Source organism: Pteropus alecto, unplaced genomic scaffold (genome assembly GCF_000325575.1).
Source record: "Pteropus alecto unplaced genomic scaffold, ASM32557v1 scaffold22, whole genome shotgun sequence".
In the NCBI taxonomy this organism is placed as follows: domain Eukaryota; kingdom Metazoa; phylum Chordata; class Mammalia; order Chiroptera; family Pteropodidae; genus Pteropus; species Pteropus alecto.
In genome coordinates, this window is record NW_006434839.1 from 888,840 (window position 1) to 907,331 (window position 18,492).

Sequence of the window (18,492 nt, forward strand, 5' to 3'; positions counted from 1 at the left end):
CCATTCTTAGAAGCATCTAAGAGTCGAAATAGAGCAGAACAAGGGGGTCTCATTCACCTAGTTTATTTCCCTGGAAAGACGGAGTAAGACAGAAAGAAGTCGGAAATGAGAAGATAACAAAATCGCAAATGTGGGTCCTTCTTGAAGCTTCTCTTTTGTCGAAATGAAAACTTTTGCATTTACTGGACAAGGACTCTGTCTCCCGGACAATCCAGCATAATATTAAGTCATGAGGGCAAAATGGTGCTGGAAACAAAATAAGCAGTCTCTGTCTCTAATTCATCAGATCTCCCGTGGGCCTACTCTGCCTTTCTTCGCTTCCTCGGGCCAGGCATTTATGCAACAAACAGGTCTTTGGGACACACAGTGTTCCTCAGGCTGAAGACGCAGGGGTGACTGTGCCCTCGAGGAACTTACAGACCAGCAAAACCAAACAAACAAACAAACAAACAAAAAAACTAAACTAAATATCTAAAAATTACAATGCGAGATGTTTGCATGATAAGCATATTGCAATAGGAACAGAAGTAGCACCGAAAAAGATGGGGATAACCAACCGTTTCCTGAGACCGTCAGGCAGGTTTCCAGAATTAACATCCGAGGCGAGGTTTTAAAGATAAGCGCGTATTTGCAAAAAGAGCAGGGCGGGAAGAGCATCTGTGCAGAAGAACACGTGCGAAGATTGGGGAGCAGGAAATAGCGTTTCGATCCGGGAACAATAAGCAGTTGTGTCTCTTCAGAGCGGAAAATAAGAGGACTAGCAAAGATGAGAAGAAAAAAAAAAACTAAGAAAGAGTTAATTTATGAAGTGCCTTACAGTTTTGCTAGGGCGATTGGATTTATTTATTGTATAGAAAATACCAAGCCACAGATGATTTTTCACTGAGCGGACGTGTGTTTCAGAAAGGTCACTCTGACAGCAGTATAGAGCAGTGCTCTTTAAACTTTCACATTCATTCGCTACGCCTGGAAATCCTGTTAAAATGCAGATTCTGATTTCCACGGTCTAGGGTGAGGTCCCAAGATGCTATATTTCTAATATGTCTCCAGGCGATGCTAATGTTGCTGGTCCTTGGACCTCACTTTGAGTAGTGAGAATAGAGGATAGATGAGTGGGAGATAAAGCGGAAGTCAGGGAAGGGAAACCAGTCGTGGGACTAGCGTAAGCTTTATGTGAGCAGTGAGCAGTGACGATCTCCTAAATTAGGAAGTGTCAGTGGGAGATAAAAGGAGACAGTTACAGAACTGTTTTTAGAAGTTCGTTTTAAAAGGACTGAAGACAGAACTCAAGGATGACACCAAGTCTCACTCGCGAGTCTGAGAGATGAGGTGGGTGCTGCTCCTGACCAAGAGAGAGAATGTAACAGTTTCCGACATGGTTACCAGGCAACAGAGTGAGAGGCGTGGTATCGGAGGAACTATCAGACAGCTGGCAGGGGAGGTCGGAAGGTAGTTTTGGACATCTGGGTCTGAAAATCAAGGAGAGACCTAAGCGAGCATCGGAAATTTTAAAATTATTAGAATAAGTTACAGTAAAAACCGACAAGGAATAAAGTACCTATTGCGTTGGCAGTGAAGGGAAAAAAGAAGCCTGGATATTGACGCCTCGGATTTATCAATAATAGAGGGTAGATGGAAAAGATTCAGATACGGAAGTTGAGAAGGGACAACTGGAAAGACATCATGCCTGGATGGAGCAGTGTCTCTCAACCGAAGCATTCAAAGGATGGTCAGTGAAGTCAAATGAAAGGACTGAGAAAAGCCCCATAAAGCACATCAAAGTCTCCCTGCCCCTACTCCGTGGTGGGGACCACGGAGTCCTAGAAACACCAAAACAGAACAAGCAGAGAAAGTCTAAGACATTCTTTCCTAAGCCACTGGAAGGCCCCGACAAATCTTTGAATACTTTAGCTTCCCCATCTGTTTTGTAAATCTAAAACTAAAATCTTCTTAAGCTTAGCCCTGAATTCCTTGCTCTCGTAGGTGTAATGATTATATTTTACCACCTTCCAAGGAAGGAACTTGGTGGGGGGAGTTTGCAGGGAGCTATTCCCCCATCTACAAAGTTATTAGCAAAAGATCCCTGTGACAAGGTATCAAAAGGACTGAATGCTTTGCAGGAAGCATCTGTCTTTGTTAGACAGATGAGTGGTGCTGATGGTGGCAGTGGTGTGTGTGTGTATCTGGGGCAGAAGGGAGAATTGAGAGGGAGATGGGGGCAGGCAGTAGCGGGGAAGCCAGGAGGGCGTGGCATAACATGGCCAGGTAAATACGGGACACTCGGGTAAACCGGAATTTCATATAAACAATGAATAATTTTTAGTATAATTATGTCCATTGCAAACTTAACTCAGTATCTTTTACTTTTATTTGCTAAATCAGGCAAGCCCAGTGTGGCGACCCTAGCACATTCAGTAATAGGACCCAAGCAAGGGCTGACTTCCAGTTAGGGCTCTAAATACCTTGCACATCGTTGCCCACTAATATCCTTAAAACCATTAGGCTCCTTAGGCATAAGCCAATCGAAAACAGTCCTGCGCAGAACCTGGAGATTAGATAAGACCTCTTAGGTTGCCTGTCAGATCTGAGTTTTTAGGTCCCTACAATCACAAAATATATTCGAAAAGACCCATTTAGAGATGATGAGGGAAACCTCCCATCTGCCAGCTGCCCACATCTGGAATTGTGGGGAAAGCCAAGTGCTTACGTGTCGGTGGCTTTTGACATGTAGTAGCCATACAAGCTGTGGACATCATAATGAAGGTTCTGGAAAAACTCGGTGTCCATGCAGAGGGTGCCTGCGAAAAGGGAGCGGTCCAGAACTCCTGTGGGGGGAGAGACGCATCAGTGAGGCACCTCGCTGTCAACCAGCCAGAACAGGCGTCTGCTTCCTGGTTCCTGTAACTTCCCCGCCAGTCTCCACCTGACAAAATCCTTTCCAGATTTTAAATTCTGCCGTCAATTTGCATTCCCCCGAGCTCACAAAAAATGGTGCTGGCCACTGAGAAATAAGCCCAGAGCAATGGGCAGTTGATCTGAGATAAAATAAAACACACACCTATATCTACATATATTTAATCAAGAAGAATTGAGTGTATAAAACACAGATATGAGGGCCGTGAAAAATGAACATATTCACTCTTATATTACAAGCACTCGCACCTCGATGACCTTTTTTTTTTAAAAAAAAAATGAGATATGATATTTGGGTCTCTTCATGAGTAAAAACTCAGATCCCGCCTCTAGAAATCACCATCGTTACTGCATTTCCCCTTTTTTTCATGCCTAAAATGCGCAACGTTTTCTTTCTTGTGGCTTGCAGTTTTGTTCTTTCCCGCCTCTCCCTTGTAGACCAATCACTGGGGGCCACGTCTCCCCTCCCTCACGGAGCCTGGCCTGTTCATAGGGCCTCAGTCTGAGGCACAATTCCAGAAAGCGGTGGCACTAGGAAAGACTGAGGTTGAGTTTTTCCCACCAACCCAACAGAATCAGGATTTGGAGAGAGACATTACATTTAATTATAAAATACAAAGAAATTATATTTCTGGTATAGCTGAGATTCACAGCTATACCAGACTGAGATTCACAACCACAACAATGATAAGAAAGGACACTAAAATTTTTCCATGCACGAAGGTAATTTATCTAAATCTTTCTCACACTAATGCGTACTGTCCAATCCTGAGAAGGTGGGAAGCAGACCAGCTATGAGGCAGAGCAGCTGGTCATATGCATGGAGGTAGATAAAATGCTTGCCGGGAGGTAGGGAATGCGGTGCTTGCCAGAAGAAGGCAGAAGGTGATAGGATTGCAGTGTGCTATAGGAAACAAACAAACAAACAAACAAAACTTCGTTTTGGCTAAGAAGAAGATTAAGAAATTCAAAGGGAAGTATGATAAACTGATCCACAGTGAAAAAGACTGGGGGAACACAGACTGAGCAGAGAAGAATAAAGAATAAGCAGGGTAAGCACATGGTAGATTTCACAAGTAGTTAAGTGGTTTGATGTCAAAATTCATCCTAAAATGTTCTCTACTCTTTCAGTGACCAAAAGGGATTTAAAACAAAACAAAACGAAACAAAACAAAACAAAAAACAGCTAAACCTTGGCTCAAGGGAGTAAGTGAAGTGAACAAACCAGAATAAACTGGCAGAGACTGGCCAGATGCTCACCAAGCCAGTGTTCTCTTCCTGGGGGTATAAGATTATATTTCACATTTTTGTTGAAGTTTAGCTGACGCTCTGTGATTGGACTCTGGCCAGAGAAATGTGAGCAAACTGAATACACGCCACTGCCAGGCCTGTCTCTAAAGCTTCCTCTACCCTTTCTCTCACCTAGGAAGCTGGAAACAAAGGACTCCGAGATAGGAGAACCAGGCAATGGAAGTAACTGGATCCCCGAGTCATTACTGGGATGAGAGCCACACATCCCACGCTAGAGTATTATATAAGTGAAAAATAAACTTTCACTGTGTTAATCCACTGAAATGGGGTCATTTGTTTCCACAGCATAATCCATCAATCAATCAATCAATCAATCAATCTCACATACACACACACATTCTCTCAAAATCTGGGACTAACAAGCTGACTTTGACTAGAAATGGGACTTATAAATAGGAAGGACTAATAGGAACCATTGATTCTTTAAACTATTGGTAATAAACTAAACAAACACATAAAAAAATTAACAAGATTACAGATTTACTCCAATGGAAGGTAGTGTGCACTTCCAGTACTCTGATATCCTCACAAAGTTTGAACTAGAACCACCTGTATAAGGGGTTTGGAGGATGTAAACAGGTAGAAGAATGTAGACTCGAGAGAGGAGGTACAGCCCCGTGGGGTATGACCTTCACCACATGCCTGCCCTTGGACTATAAGGTCCTCAGAGACCAAACAAGGCAGCACAGTCTCCAGGAGAGGGTGGACAGAGGGTTGGGGTGGGGCCCCTGGAACTGGGAAGTAAAATAGTTCTCGGCCACGCTGTGTTCCACAGAGGTTGCTTTAAACACGTCCCACGCCTTCATCATCAGCAAACAGGTGCAAACTTACGAGGGGTGAAAGGAGGAAAGTTCAAGCTGTTGTCTTCACACTCACGAGCAGAATTGGGGAGAAAGCTAGAAACTTCATCCATTTCCTTCAGAGGCACAAAGTACACAAAGTGGAAAATGTTACTGATATACAGTTAGCTGTTTACTGAACTGGGAGCCAGAAATCTGGGATTTCTTATTAACTGATGCTGGGAATCCTAAGTAATCTTCCTAAACTTGCTTGACCTCTGTTGTATCTTTTGAATTTGACTGTACCTAAGGTGACTTCCAATTCTAAATGATATCAGGTACATTTTACCTTCTATACACTGATTTCAATCAGGTAATTAAGGAATATACCATTCCAAAGGCTGATTCTTATAGGTCGCTTTTATTGCTGCTAATATTGTTTCCGTATTGTTTTAAAGAACCTAATACAGGGTAATAGTCTATTTTATAATTTCCCGTCTTTTATTCCACTCGATGTGGGGCAAAGAGAAGATATAATTAAAGTCACCTCCATTTCTTTACAATAAATTAAAAATAGGTGATATGTGATCCCGTAAACAAAATTTCTAAGAAATGTCACCACCTGCTAGCTTCTAAAAAATAAAAGGGGCCCATTAAATTGGTCTCTAATGATTAAATTTTAATGAATCACTGCTACAAATAATAGGAACTGTAGTTTCTAAAAAACAGTATTTTTAAGCTGAAAGACAGTTAATGGAGGAAAAAGCTGAGGCCATGAGAAAGCAAAAAACTTTCTCAAGAAGAAATAACCCGTTGGTGGCAGACTGGAATGAAAATCTAGGGTCTCAAGGGGTCTAATTTATTGCATTTAAGCTGAGCATTCAGCAATGTCAAATAAATTATTTTATTCCAGCTTAGGATCAAAGTTCATCTCAAAACTCGAAGCATCCATTTCCAAAAGAAGTTCGATCCTAGAATAACAACTTACAATCCACACTCCATCAAACTCCAGAGTCTTATAGAACGCTTGGAATTCTTCTGTCCACCACTGAGTACAATCTGGATTACTGAAATCAGGAAAGACCGTCCATCCAGGGTACCCCTAAGGAACAAAGAAGGAGGCTACGGCAATTAGTTTGCTTGATGCTTCACTCACGCATTTATTGCCGGCTAATATTTCTTTTGTCACAAACCCATGTACCTTAGTATTTCGGAATCAAAATCCGTGATTCTCCTTCCCCCCAAAATTAAATGATAAAATAGATGCAAGCAACCAAAAGAAGACAAAAAGAAAAGAAAAGAAAAAAAATAAATAACAACTGATTATATAGATAAAAAGCCAACAAGTATCTTTTTCCTATGATAAAAAAAGTAAAATTTTATTATTTCAGGCCAATTGGAAGACCTGTTTAAGATACCAGAGAGTCTAACTATATAATATTTTAGAAGAGAATGACTGAATTTAATGTGTTGTTCATTAAAGGTCGTCTAAAACCTGCTTTGAATAATGCTGTTTATAAATAAGACATTGGGGTTTTTTTTGGGGGGTGGCATATGAACAATCTTTTTCAAATGGTTAAATAAATTTTGTGCTTCTCACTCAAATCAAATATTTCTTATTCTGTCTTCTCTTCCTATCTATTCCTATCAGATTAGCTTTTAACGTTTTCTACAAATAGCACAAAGATATAGTCATAGCCCAATTACTATAAATTTGAATTGACAGGATACAAGCCATGGTGCATATACTCTTGCTTATTTCCCCAACAAATTTATAGGTTGTCATTTAGGGACAACTTTATGCTCAGGCAATATAACAAATATCTCTCTCTCTCTCTCTCTCTCTCTCTCTCCCATTTAGGGACAACTTTATGCTCAGGCAATATAACGAATCTCTCTCTCTCTCTCTCTCTCGATCCTGGTTCTTTGTATTAGGTGAAGGGCACCAAATAATAAACAGAGCTAATTTTGAACTTCAGGAAACAGATGGTGTTACAAAGGTGTCACCTACAGCAAGTCTACCTAGAGCAGACCCAGAAAACGTCATTCTAACCAAAGTCCTTTATAATTAACCCACACCATCTCCACTCCTACTACCTCTGCCAACATCTCAGATCAAATGATTCATGCTATTTAATGGCCAACGGAGGTAACTTATCTAATTCAATTTTTGTGATTATATGCAAGTTCCTAATTATATACCATTCCAATATGAGTACTACTGAAACGACTCATGGGTCTGGATAATCTACTTCTTAGATAAAGCAATTTTTATGTGACCATGACCACCGATTTTGTACTTGTATATGAATATCGGCCTGTCTGATATTTTAGAAACTCACTTCAAACGAAATAGTAAAAGCAAAGAATTGGTTTGGAGAAGGAGGGCAACTTCTCTACTGTCTCATGAAAAGTCAGAATCAATGAAAAAGAAAGTAAGCAGAATTAAGTATTGCAGACAAAGTCAGTGACAGGGACTAAATGAGCAGTTAGGTAAAGGATTGATAACCCTGAAGAGACAAGTTTTGCCAAGTTAACTGCCCATGCACGACAAGAGCTGCTGCCACATGAACTTTCAGATGGAGTACCAGTCTCAGTAAATCTCCCCTAATCCAATCATCTAGGGCTGACCCTACACAAAACTGAAAGAGAAGGTTGCCTACCTGATTTGATTTAAAATACTCTCAAATACTCAGCTGCCCTGAAGACGGGTTCCTCAATGGCCTGCTCCAATGCCTGAAACTGCTACCTCGGAATAAAGGCTGGGCTCTATCTATAAGTCTCATGTAAATTAAAAATATATTGGCTGAGACACGTTTCACATTAGCCTATGAGCATCTTGCTACATTATCATAGTTGAATTTTTGTCTCAGGAAAGAGATCGAAATTATGAGGCAGAAGAATTTCAAGAATAAATGACCTTTCTTCTACTACTATATTGCTTCTCAATTATCCATATCATTAGAGGATTAGGGACTAGCTTACTAGTGACTAGGTCTTTATTATTTTCACTGCAAAAGAGAAATGAAAGTTATGCGATGTGATAAAGGTGCTATCACTATAATGGCAATCATACTGCAGTATATAATGGACACGTTGTACCTTTACATTTATACAACATTACATGTCAAATATATTTCAATTAAAAAGTAAATCCTTCTGAAATTTAATCATTCGATTGCTCTATCTACTGTTTTAAAAATAACAGAAACCTCGAAAGCCATGAAAACAAGCAATGATACTGTAACTTGCCTTCCACCTGTCTTCATATCAAAAGCACAAACTTTCCCAAATGACTGTAACTTACTCTGATTTTTTTTGAGATATTACCTGCCCAATGACAAAGCCATAGTCCCACAAGATCCATACTCTCTTTTTACTTCCATTCGTAAAGGGCTGGTAGTCAGAATCGTTTAAGATGCCGGGATTCTAATGAATGAATAAATAAAATAATAAATCTTGTTTTTATGCATTTCTTTTGCATTTTTAAAGGAAAAACTAAGCAACAGAATAAGTGTTTAAACATACCATAATAATTACATATTTTTGTCCTTGATCATGTAAGTTCTTGGCAAAATCTGCGAGACCATGAAAAGCCTTTTCATCAATAGTGAAATCCTTCTTTGCATCCATGTAGTCTATGTCAGAGTACTGGACATCCTGGAAGATAGTGCTGGTCAGTTTGAACCCAGGAAATATTATCGTGCTGATAATTCTGGTTCTCAATCATGAAAACAGATGTCACATTTCTTAATGGTCCTGGAACTCTCAGGACCCGGCTTCCTCTTAGGAGTAAATCAGCCCCTTCTGCTCTTAGGTTGCAGTTTTATCTCTTTGCCCTGATAGATGCATGTCATAAAGTGCTGGGAAGAACTTGTGGAAAGGGACTGTGTCTTGTTCATCCCTGGAAGCTGAGAGCTGGGATGCTTGACACAAAACAGGAACTCTTCCCATCTTCGTTTGAATGAGTGCATTGGTAAAGTTATAACCATGTACTGACCTGGACCCTAAACATCAAGCTAGAATATATCATAAGAGGAGAAAAACGGTCTTCTTGCCTTATAAAACCACTGGGATAATAATTAACAAGCATAAATGACAAAGGGATGGAGCTTGAATTAACCAAACTCTTGTACACACATTATTTTTGTGTTTACATACCAATCTGTGAGGAGCAGGTGTCATTCTTAGTGAGAAGACCGAAACGTAATGGGGTTAAGTGACATGCATGGCCACATGCATGAGTGCGTATGTGGGGGGATCATTGGCGCTTTGGGGATAGACTCGTTGACTCCAGGTGCTCTTTTGTTCCCATCTGCCACACAATACAAAGGTCTTCTCAGCAAGTATTTTGCATGTAGCTGTGCATTAGAAGCTCTAGTTTACAGACAAGAAGGAGTGTGGCTTGTGGCTTGTGGCCTGTTGCCAGCACAGCATCATCTGCTCCAGTATTGGTAGTCATTTAGGACCCAGGTACCCTCCATGGCCATGTGCTGGGAAAGATCTGGTCCATGAATGCAAAGCTCATTTGTTTCTGAATCAGCCACCATCTCCAAAGTCCCTTCCCATCGGAGGCATGAGGATCAACTAAAACCAACACCACGTGTAGTCAAAAGAACTGCTTTCGAATCCTGGCCCAGCCATTTAGCTAGCTGTAGTGACCCCAGCAAAGGTATTAACCTTACAGTGTCTCGTTTCCTCATTTACAAAATAGCAGCAAATGCCGGTTAAGCTTGAATAGGAAAGCACTTGTAAATTAATTAAGATGTGGCAAGTGCTGGCCTGATTCCTCCTGGAATCGAGTGTTTGCAGACAGCAGCCATAGGAGGAGCAAAACAAAATACATAATCATTTCTCCTTAACACAAAAACAACATGGCCGTCATGTTTTCTCACAGGAAGAACTCATCTCCTTGCCTGTCCTCACTGCTACTCTGAGAAGGTAGGGACTGAAAAATCCCAAAACCAGGTCCAAGCCATTTCCACCCATGATATCTTCCTTTAGATATTGACCAAATATATGCTTGTACCACAGCTCCAAAGATGTAGCCCAAAATAAATTATTTTGATAACTTCATTAACCACATATTATGGAACTCCAGAAGGGGACTTTTCAAATATTATACACTTAATAATTATCTTTTCATTTACTAGTGGACATTGGACATCATAAATGCTTTACAATCACAGAACTTTCAAAATTAGTCAGCTAGATCCGAAGGGCGTGATACAAGGTCATTACGAGAAGCTCCCTCACTATGAGTCATCAGCACTTATTGACCAAGTCAACCCTGGTGCTGCTTTCTCTTTAAAATAGCCACTAACTTTGATGGAGTTCAGCCTCTGTGTCACATGCTTTACACATATCATGTAGGACACGCTTCACAACCAGTCCACAAAAGTAAGTCTTACATTTTTATTTCATTAAGGAGCAAAATAAGATACAGAGTTGATAATTAACCAGCTCAATGGTGCACAGGGCTAAGAAGAGTTAAAGCTAAAATTCCAAATCATTTCCATCTGACTTTATAAACTGCTCTTTCCATGACGACAAAGGTAATTTAGCATGCAATATGCATATGACGTATTATTGAACTGTACACTTGAAACCTATACAATTTTATTAATAAATGTCTCCCCCTAAATTTAATTTAAAAAATTTATCAAAGTAGGTGTGTCTGTCTATCTATCCATCTGTATTTTTCCTAATAAGTTGAATTAGATGCAAAAAATAAAAGATAGGAAATGGTGCCTTATGCAAGAGAAGAGAAGTTCCAACTTACGTATGGGATCATAGCTTTACGATTTCGGTTTACGACCTCTTCCAATTCCTCGATGCTACCATAATTCCTGCGACTCAGCTGGAACCCAAGATTCCAGTAGGAAGGCAAGAACGGTCGTCCAACGAGCTAGAAAGATAAAGAAGTGTATAAGCATTTAGAAAGAACACTGTTTGTAGCATCATGTCTGATGCTACATTGTCTCCATTTCATTTTCTGTAAAGTCCCCAGATCTAAAATCTCAGAGCCAAGAGTAATTGCCTGGGGGAATTAGCAAAATTCCACAACTCGCATCTTTCTTTCCTAAGTACTAAATGCACCTTGCCAACTACAACTACAATAATTGGATTTGTAAAAAATGTTTGAATAACAATGTCATCTTGGGGAGAAAGAAAGAACCTTCATTCACACAATAAATATTTTCAGAGTGTTGACGACGTGGCAAGGGCGGATGTAGGCACTTGGGATATAGAGGCATAAGGCAATCACAGTTCTGCTCTCACAGAGCCTAGAGGAAATGAATGTCTAACAGGATTTCAGATAGCAGTATGTGCTAAGGACAAAGGAATAAGAACTGACAGGGTTAAGAGTGGGATGGGTGAAGAAATACTGGACTACGTTCAAAATCCAAGTTTACAAGTTACTCAAGCCAACATTCTGAGAAGATCTCAGAGATGTGTCCTACATTGTTCCCTAAGCACCCCGTCCCCTCATGTGACAGTCTCCTCAGCAGGGTGCTCCGTTTCATGCCTCTGAATTTCATGAATGGCATTTATTATAAGGTGTTTCCAATTATCATTATTTCAGGCCGTGTCCTATTTCTTGTATTTGATCATAACTCCGCTGGCACTAGGACTATATTTCCTATTTCTTTATGTGCCATCTTGAACAAAGCACTTCACCTTTCCATACCTGAGCTGCCTCATCTATAAAGTAGGAAGTTTGAGCCAATGTGTCTAACGCTCCTTCCCGTCCTACAGTTTGAGTAGAACATAAACAGCAACCAATTCCTTTTACGTAGTTTCATTTCACTAAATTCGTATTTATTGAATGAATGAATAAACTTTGCCGATTGGTGGCCTCAGATCATTGGAGTGATTGATCACACGTGGAAAGACTTTGGGTTCCTTGAAGATACGGTAGTATTTGACTTCTTTTTGCATTTTTCAAGCCTTCTATGGTGCTTTTTTAGCACATAGAAGACACTCAATAAGTGTGATCAGAATAAACATACAATAAATGAAAGACTCATGATCCCAGCATCTGTAATCTATAGTTTACTCATAAACTTTCATTTTCTCTTATTAATTTATAACAAGTATCTGAGAGAAGGGCAATAAAGAATGACTATCTAGATACAAACCCATGGGGGCAGGGGAAAGGTAGATGCGGTAAAGGGGGTCAAATATGTGGTGACAGAAAGAAATCTAACTATAGGAGGTGAACACACAGTGTAAATATATACATATGACTTACTGTTAAAGTGTACAGCTGAAACTTATTGACTTTCATTAACCAATGTCATCATAAAAAAAAAAAACTAAAAAAATAATAAGAATAAAAATAAATAAATACAAAGCCATACCTCCAGGTACTCCTGCACCACTTGTTCTGGAGTGTTCCCTAGGAACACATAAAAGTCAAGAATGCCCCCGATCGTGCGGTAAGTGACTGCAGGTGCAGGCTGAAGGGTGACCTCTGAAAGGGTTAAAATGAGAGTCATTACAATTTCGTGGTTGAAAATATATTCCTCTCTAAATACCTGAGCTACCCCAAATGGTCTCAGTCTCATCGTAAAAGAAATGAAAATCACCCGTGTTCCTTTTTTTTTCTAGATGATTGCTGAAGTTTATCAGAATGACAAATGAGTAAAGTGCCACTGAAGAATAAATTTTTTCAAAAGAAGAACAAATTCTATTTTAATCTAGACACATAAAAATACAAATGTCTGGGATTTGCTAGTGAAGAAAAGTTTTAAAACAACTTCTTAGATGAGGTTAACTACAATTAAAAATAAAAACAAACCCTTATTAGAGCAGCAATAGTCGAAGCTGGAGGAAGGAAGGAAGGAAGGATCACGGAGTGGGAAGAGCTAGGCGATGAGAGACAGCCTACAGACAGACGGCATGGTCCACATGCTGAAATCTCTGTATCTTTGGGACGTGTCTATCAATGAACCCTACTATCTACAGAATACCATGGAGAATATTCCATAAAAAGAGAACGCTGAAGCAGTTTTCAATAAAATAACTTTCGGCATTAACTGGATTCATAGACAGGTTAACCTACACTGGGTTTCCAGTTTTTATACGAGCATAGTACATCCGATATGCCTCCGTTAAACAGTGATGTCACCATGGAAGCTGTTTTTATAAAAGCGGCATCCCAAAATATATCCCTGCCAAGAGAAAAAGATGCTCCCTACCCATCGCATTGCTGTTCATCAGAAAAACTCCGAGAGAGGAGCCACTGGTGTCCTCGAGGCACAGGAAGAACGTGTGAGCTCCGTACAGGTTAATCATGCCCTGTCGACAAAAATGGGAAGAAATAATGGTATGCGTTTAAAATGCTTTTAGTCACCCCCAAATAAAATCAAAAGCCATGCACTACATGTATCTGGTTAACTCTTGATGTAGTTTGGTACTATACCAAAGAGTTACCATTGAAATGGTAATACTGACTGGCAAATGGACAAAATATAACACACTCACATGATGGAATGCTCTGAGGAATAATAAGAAATGAACTACCACATTACAATGTTAATAACCCTCACATATGTTGTGTGAAGTGAAGAAACAGAACCAAAGATCATATATTGCGTGATTCCGTTTCCCAGTAATATATTTTAATTGTATTTTATAAAAGTATTGCCCATACTGGATTATTAAAAAAAAAAAAAATTAGAGAAAGGGAAAAAGGAAGGAGGGAAGGCAGGAGGGAAGGAAGGAGGGAGGGCAGGAGGGAAGGAAGGAGGGAAGGCAGGGAGGAGGGAAGGAGGGACCAACCCTTCGCCAGGTCGGATGAGAGGCACTGCTCCAGACCAGCTCTTCTCCCACTTTGCGATGCATGTGACTCCCTTGCGGATCTTATTAAAATGCAGATTCTGGTTCCGGAGGTCTGAGCCATAGCCTGAACTTGCACATTTCTAATACCCTCCCAGGCAGGGCCACCCCTGCCATCTCGGCAACACGCTCAACCAGCAGCGGCCTAGAATAATATTCAAGCTGCCGAAAGAGGCCTTTTTCAGTCTACAGAGTTCTACGAGAGTGGCTCCCGCTGAAGTTCTCCGGAGCCTAGACACTACTCACGTATTAACGACAGAGCTAGTTCCTTTGCAGAAGTATTTTCTAATATATGTTAGGCTCTGATATAGTCATTAAATTATATTTTTTAAGTGAAATGTTTTCTAAAATTGATATATTTCCACCGTAAGTTTATAAACCTCAAGAAGAAGAATTCTCCAACACAAACAGATCGAAACTGGGCAAAATAATCAGTAGCCGTAACGCTGTAGGCTGCTGCCCTCTGCCGGCTGCTCTCGGGAGAGGAGAGAAGGCGTCAGTCCCTTGCTGGGCTCAGTCGGCAGGAGGACGGGGGCCTCACCTGGGTGGGCGTGCTGTTCCGGGTGAAGATGGGCCACGTCCTCCAGGCCATGCTGTGACGGTACTGCTGGTGCACGTGCTCCCCCAGCCCGTACACGTTGGCGCTGGGCAGCCGGAGAGACAGCTGCAGGTACTGCTGGGCGAACAGGAGGGGCCCGATGCTCGTGTCCAACCTGGGCCATGGAATGAGAGCGACAGTCACCAAACGGCTGCCTCTGCCAAGACGCGGTCTGCTCCTTGACCTGTCCGCTTGGGGAACGGTTGTTTCCTGGGTTATCGCCCACTTCCAGGCTGCCTTGGAAGACCCGTCTAGGGGGGGCCTCTGTTTCTTTCATTCTAGAGGAGAATTACTCAAGTAGAATGATCGTGGGAAGAGAGCAGACGCAGCCTTGCACCCCACAAAGAAACCGAGACTGAGGAGGGGAGGCGCTCTGCGGCGCAGCACGCAGCTGACTGGCGACATGCTGGTCCCAGGATTCGAATACAGGTTTTACCAACACGAATCCTTGTATTTCCTGCAGTGCAATTTATGACTGAAGCTGACTTAGGCTGCCTTAGGTGCTTGACGGTAATTTTCTCAGGAAAATAATAATGTGGAAAGATAAATCGCAAAGTTGAGTTATAGCATGAATGGTAATCCAAAATAATAAAATTCCCTACTTCATTATATACGTGAACCACAAGTGTATTTACATAACTTAGCAAACCAGCACATGACAGTTTAGTATTCTTTGCTCTGTAATCATGACAGATTAGTCGTATCAGTGATTGGTAGTAAAAGCTTTGACATTTTTCTGAGGTTCAAAGATTTTCCCAAGTCATACTTATCTGCTTGCCCGCCCACAGAAAGTCAGAAGGAATGGTATCGGGACTGTATATTCAAAGACATGTAGAGTGTCGAAAAGCTCACAAGACTCTTTGGTTGCTCGTCCTCGTTATCTTGATGCTGAAGGGTTTATGGGTGACCTCGACGAAATAGTTCAAATTGGAGGTGTCGGCAGTCCCATTGAACTGCTTACCACTTTCATGGGGGACTTCGTAGCGTTTGTTATACAGATCAGTGATCTGTCAGAGGAAATGGAAAGGACAGCTCCGGATAAGACCACTTCCCCGTGGAACCACGAACTAGTCTCACCCCCACACAGCCCCCGGTGAGAACAGCTTCTCATTCTTTGCCCTCTGTTTCCTGATTTGTGAGAAGAAATCACCTAATCACATGTCCCCCATCGAATTAAAAATTCGCCTGCTTATCGCATCTGGAGCACCCCACAGAGAGAGACAGAGCTGCCTCCACGCCTCTGCGCGGGGGGGCCAAGGCCGGGGGCTCTGCTCTCTTCGGAGGAATCCTCGGTGGTAACTGCCGAACCAACCTTGAAATGAAAACGATTGGATGTCTGAAATTCAGCTGTGAAGAGGGCATCGCTGATATCATTGCCAAACAGAGATGGGGATGGCAACCTTTTCAGTTGGACAGTAAACCCTAGGGATGGGGGAGGGGGTCGGGGGAGGGGGAAAGAGAGAGAAAGAGAGAGAGCGAGAGAGAAGTGTTTAGCCTTTATTTTGCAGTCAACTTATCTGGTCTTCGAGAGTTGTTCCCTTGGGCAACGTTAGGGCAGTGCTCACCTGTGCTGGTATTTTTTGTACCACTGCTGTCTTCATAGCCCCAGTTCCTGGGGAAGAAGCACCTAGGGACATCAGTATTTGTCACAGGCTTCCAGCAGCACTTATATCGCCATCTGCACATTTCCTGTAATAATTGCACGGTTAGAATTATATAGAGTGAAGGAAGGGAAGTATTATTTGTCGATTTATAACAAATTTTTTCCAAGAAGAATTTAAGGTCATAATTATTTTCAGTCATTTATTCATTCTTCTTCTAGTCATATATTTACCCAACCATCCAATATGCATTTATTATCTACCAGACGAGGAACTAAGACTATAGATAAGACACGGTTCTTGCCTTCTGCAAACGTACAGTCTAGTAGTAAACCGAGACGAGGGCAGTATGCTGAGATGAGTGCTCCGCTAGAGTGTGCCCAGAGGCTAAGGGGACCTGCACCATTGTAGCCAGCCTAGGAGGCTGTGAGTGGTGTGGGGAGGCTTCTGGGTAGGCGAAAGGTAAGCTCAGGCCTAATGCATGAGGCGGGGTTAGACAGGTGAATAGTACAACAGTATTCCAGGCAGAGAAAGCAGCCATGCATGACAGACTCAGAAAAACCAGAAGTTCATTGTACCAAGAACACTGAGTGAGGGAAATGAGGCTGAAGGCACATGATATGCACACCAGCGGGGAGCTGGGAGCCAGAACAAGCAGATTGGACTTTCTCATGAGGATGAGTCACGGAAATGGCTAAAAATATGGCATGAAGAAATGCATTCCTGAAAAGCAAAAAAAAAGTGAGGCAAATGAAAATAGAAAACCTTAAGATAGAACTAGAACTGAGGGTAACATTAAAAAATTCAGAATATCCACAAGGCAAAAATAAACCGCGTATGGTTTGTCAGAGTGGTGTGATTATGGATTTTAAAAAGTATTACTTGGTGAGATGTATTTTCTAAAGGTTCTACAACTTTCAGATGACCTTCTACAAAAAATTATTTTGTTAAATAAATAAAATAGATGGCAAATTGAATCTAAATGTTGACATAAACAGGTACCCACCTCTTCGCCCAACCAGATTTACATGAAGTAATAGAAGAGCCATGAAGAAAAAAAAAAATACAAATTCATTATAAAACAGCAAGATATACAATACAGAAGACCGGGAATGTCATGAAATTCCTGAACCATAGAAAATAGAGTATAGCAACTCTAGGGGAAAATAGCCTAAAATACAAGAGGAGAAAAGGAAGTGCCCCAAGCCAAGTCAGTGTGGAGAGGTGGGGCAGGACCCGGGACAGGGTTACGGATGAATGAGGAGGCTCTAGTACGCACATTTAGCTGCCCGATCTGATGCTCCTGACAGCTACTGCTAAATGCTTGCTAACTGTTGGGCCTCTCGCAACATCTGCTCCGAGGCTGAGAGCACGAGGAGAGATTCTGGGAGCCAGAAGGCAGGGCATCTAATAAACCAACCCCCCTTCGCCCCAGATAAGTACCTAGCGGTCTTTTCCTTCCGTCCTAAATGCTCGGCCACGGTTTATAGGACGAGCGGTCACAGATAACGAAATACAGAGGTGGCAGTTAAGGACCACCAAATATATGAGAGAAACCAGCGCCACAATAGAAAGGCATCGGGCTTAATAAGCAGAAGAAGCAAATTGGAAGAAACAGTGAAACGAAAAACATTACCAGCCTTCGAAATAAATATACTTATTATTTTCGGAGAGAGGCACACAGCTGTTGCTTCTATGAAAAAAAGCAACAAAGAATACTGAAAGTTAAAATGTTGAACAAGATTTAAATCTTATTACTATTCTGACTGAATAATAAAAAGGAAACAGTAAAAGAGAAATGTTGAGACAAAAAATTTTTTTAATAAAGTTTAGTATTATCCTAGGACATAATACACAAAGACAAAGATACGGAAAGTGTGAGACTAAGTGAAGTGACCAGTGGACACAGACAGCATTGCGCAGCTAGAAGATTCCAAACAGACTGAAATGAGGGCACGGGTGAGGAGACAGGGAATCAAAGAAAGAGAGAAAATCAATGTTATGTATGATATACGACTCCGTAGACAACCCAAGAAAATAAACCCACAAGAACGACATGAAAAACTAATGCACAAAAGCGGTAATTAATGAAAGAGGAAAGAAGCAAGTATGTAGTGATCAGTTTAAAACATGGCACGAGAGGCTCTGCTGCTCCAGGTTTTCATCTAAGGTCCCGGGAGACAGTGCTGTCAGCAAGCATAGCGAGTGAGACAGATGCCAGCATTAACTAAATAGACCTTGCTTCCACCACTGATTTGAAATGCCATTTTTATTATCAGCTGAATTTAAGTGCACATATGTGAGAAAATGAATATGCACTTTGAGACCTTGTTACAATCTAATGGCATATATATCTATTCCTGCTATAATTCAACACCGATAATCACTATAGTATAAGGATATGTTTTTATGTTTACGTGTACATATGTTATATATATTTATATAT

The 18,492-nt window shown here is 41.2% G+C and overlaps 1 protein-coding gene across 1 annotated transcript in view; it reads right to left on the minus strand.

Annotated features, from left to right (window-relative positions):
* The window catches only part of LOC102878555 (probable maltase-glucoamylase 2), a 70,312-nt gene that overhangs the window by 44,574 nt on the left and 7,246 nt on the right, over nucleotides 1-18,492 (minus strand). Inside the window, exons 3-14 of the mRNA XM_025045843.1 lie at nucleotides 16,011-16,134; nucleotides 15,758-15,867; nucleotides 15,298-15,452; nucleotides 14,389-14,560; nucleotides 13,208-13,307; nucleotides 12,368-12,480; nucleotides 10,786-10,911; nucleotides 8,532-8,663; nucleotides 8,334-8,432; nucleotides 5,992-6,105; nucleotides 5,056-5,140; nucleotides 2,708-2,825 (exon numbers count right to left, since the gene is read on the minus strand). Coding sequence (XP_024901611.1) covers nucleotides 2,708-2,825; nucleotides 5,056-5,140; nucleotides 5,992-6,105; nucleotides 8,334-8,432; nucleotides 8,532-8,663; nucleotides 10,786-10,911; nucleotides 12,368-12,480; nucleotides 13,208-13,307; nucleotides 14,389-14,560; nucleotides 15,298-15,452; nucleotides 15,758-15,867; nucleotides 16,011-16,134 — 1,448 coding nt within the window. The remainder of the gene's footprint in view (nucleotides 1-2,707; nucleotides 2,826-5,055; nucleotides 5,141-5,991; nucleotides 6,106-8,333; nucleotides 8,433-8,531; nucleotides 8,664-10,785; nucleotides 10,912-12,367; nucleotides 12,481-13,207; nucleotides 13,308-14,388; nucleotides 14,561-15,297; nucleotides 15,453-15,757; nucleotides 15,868-16,010; nucleotides 16,135-18,492) is intronic.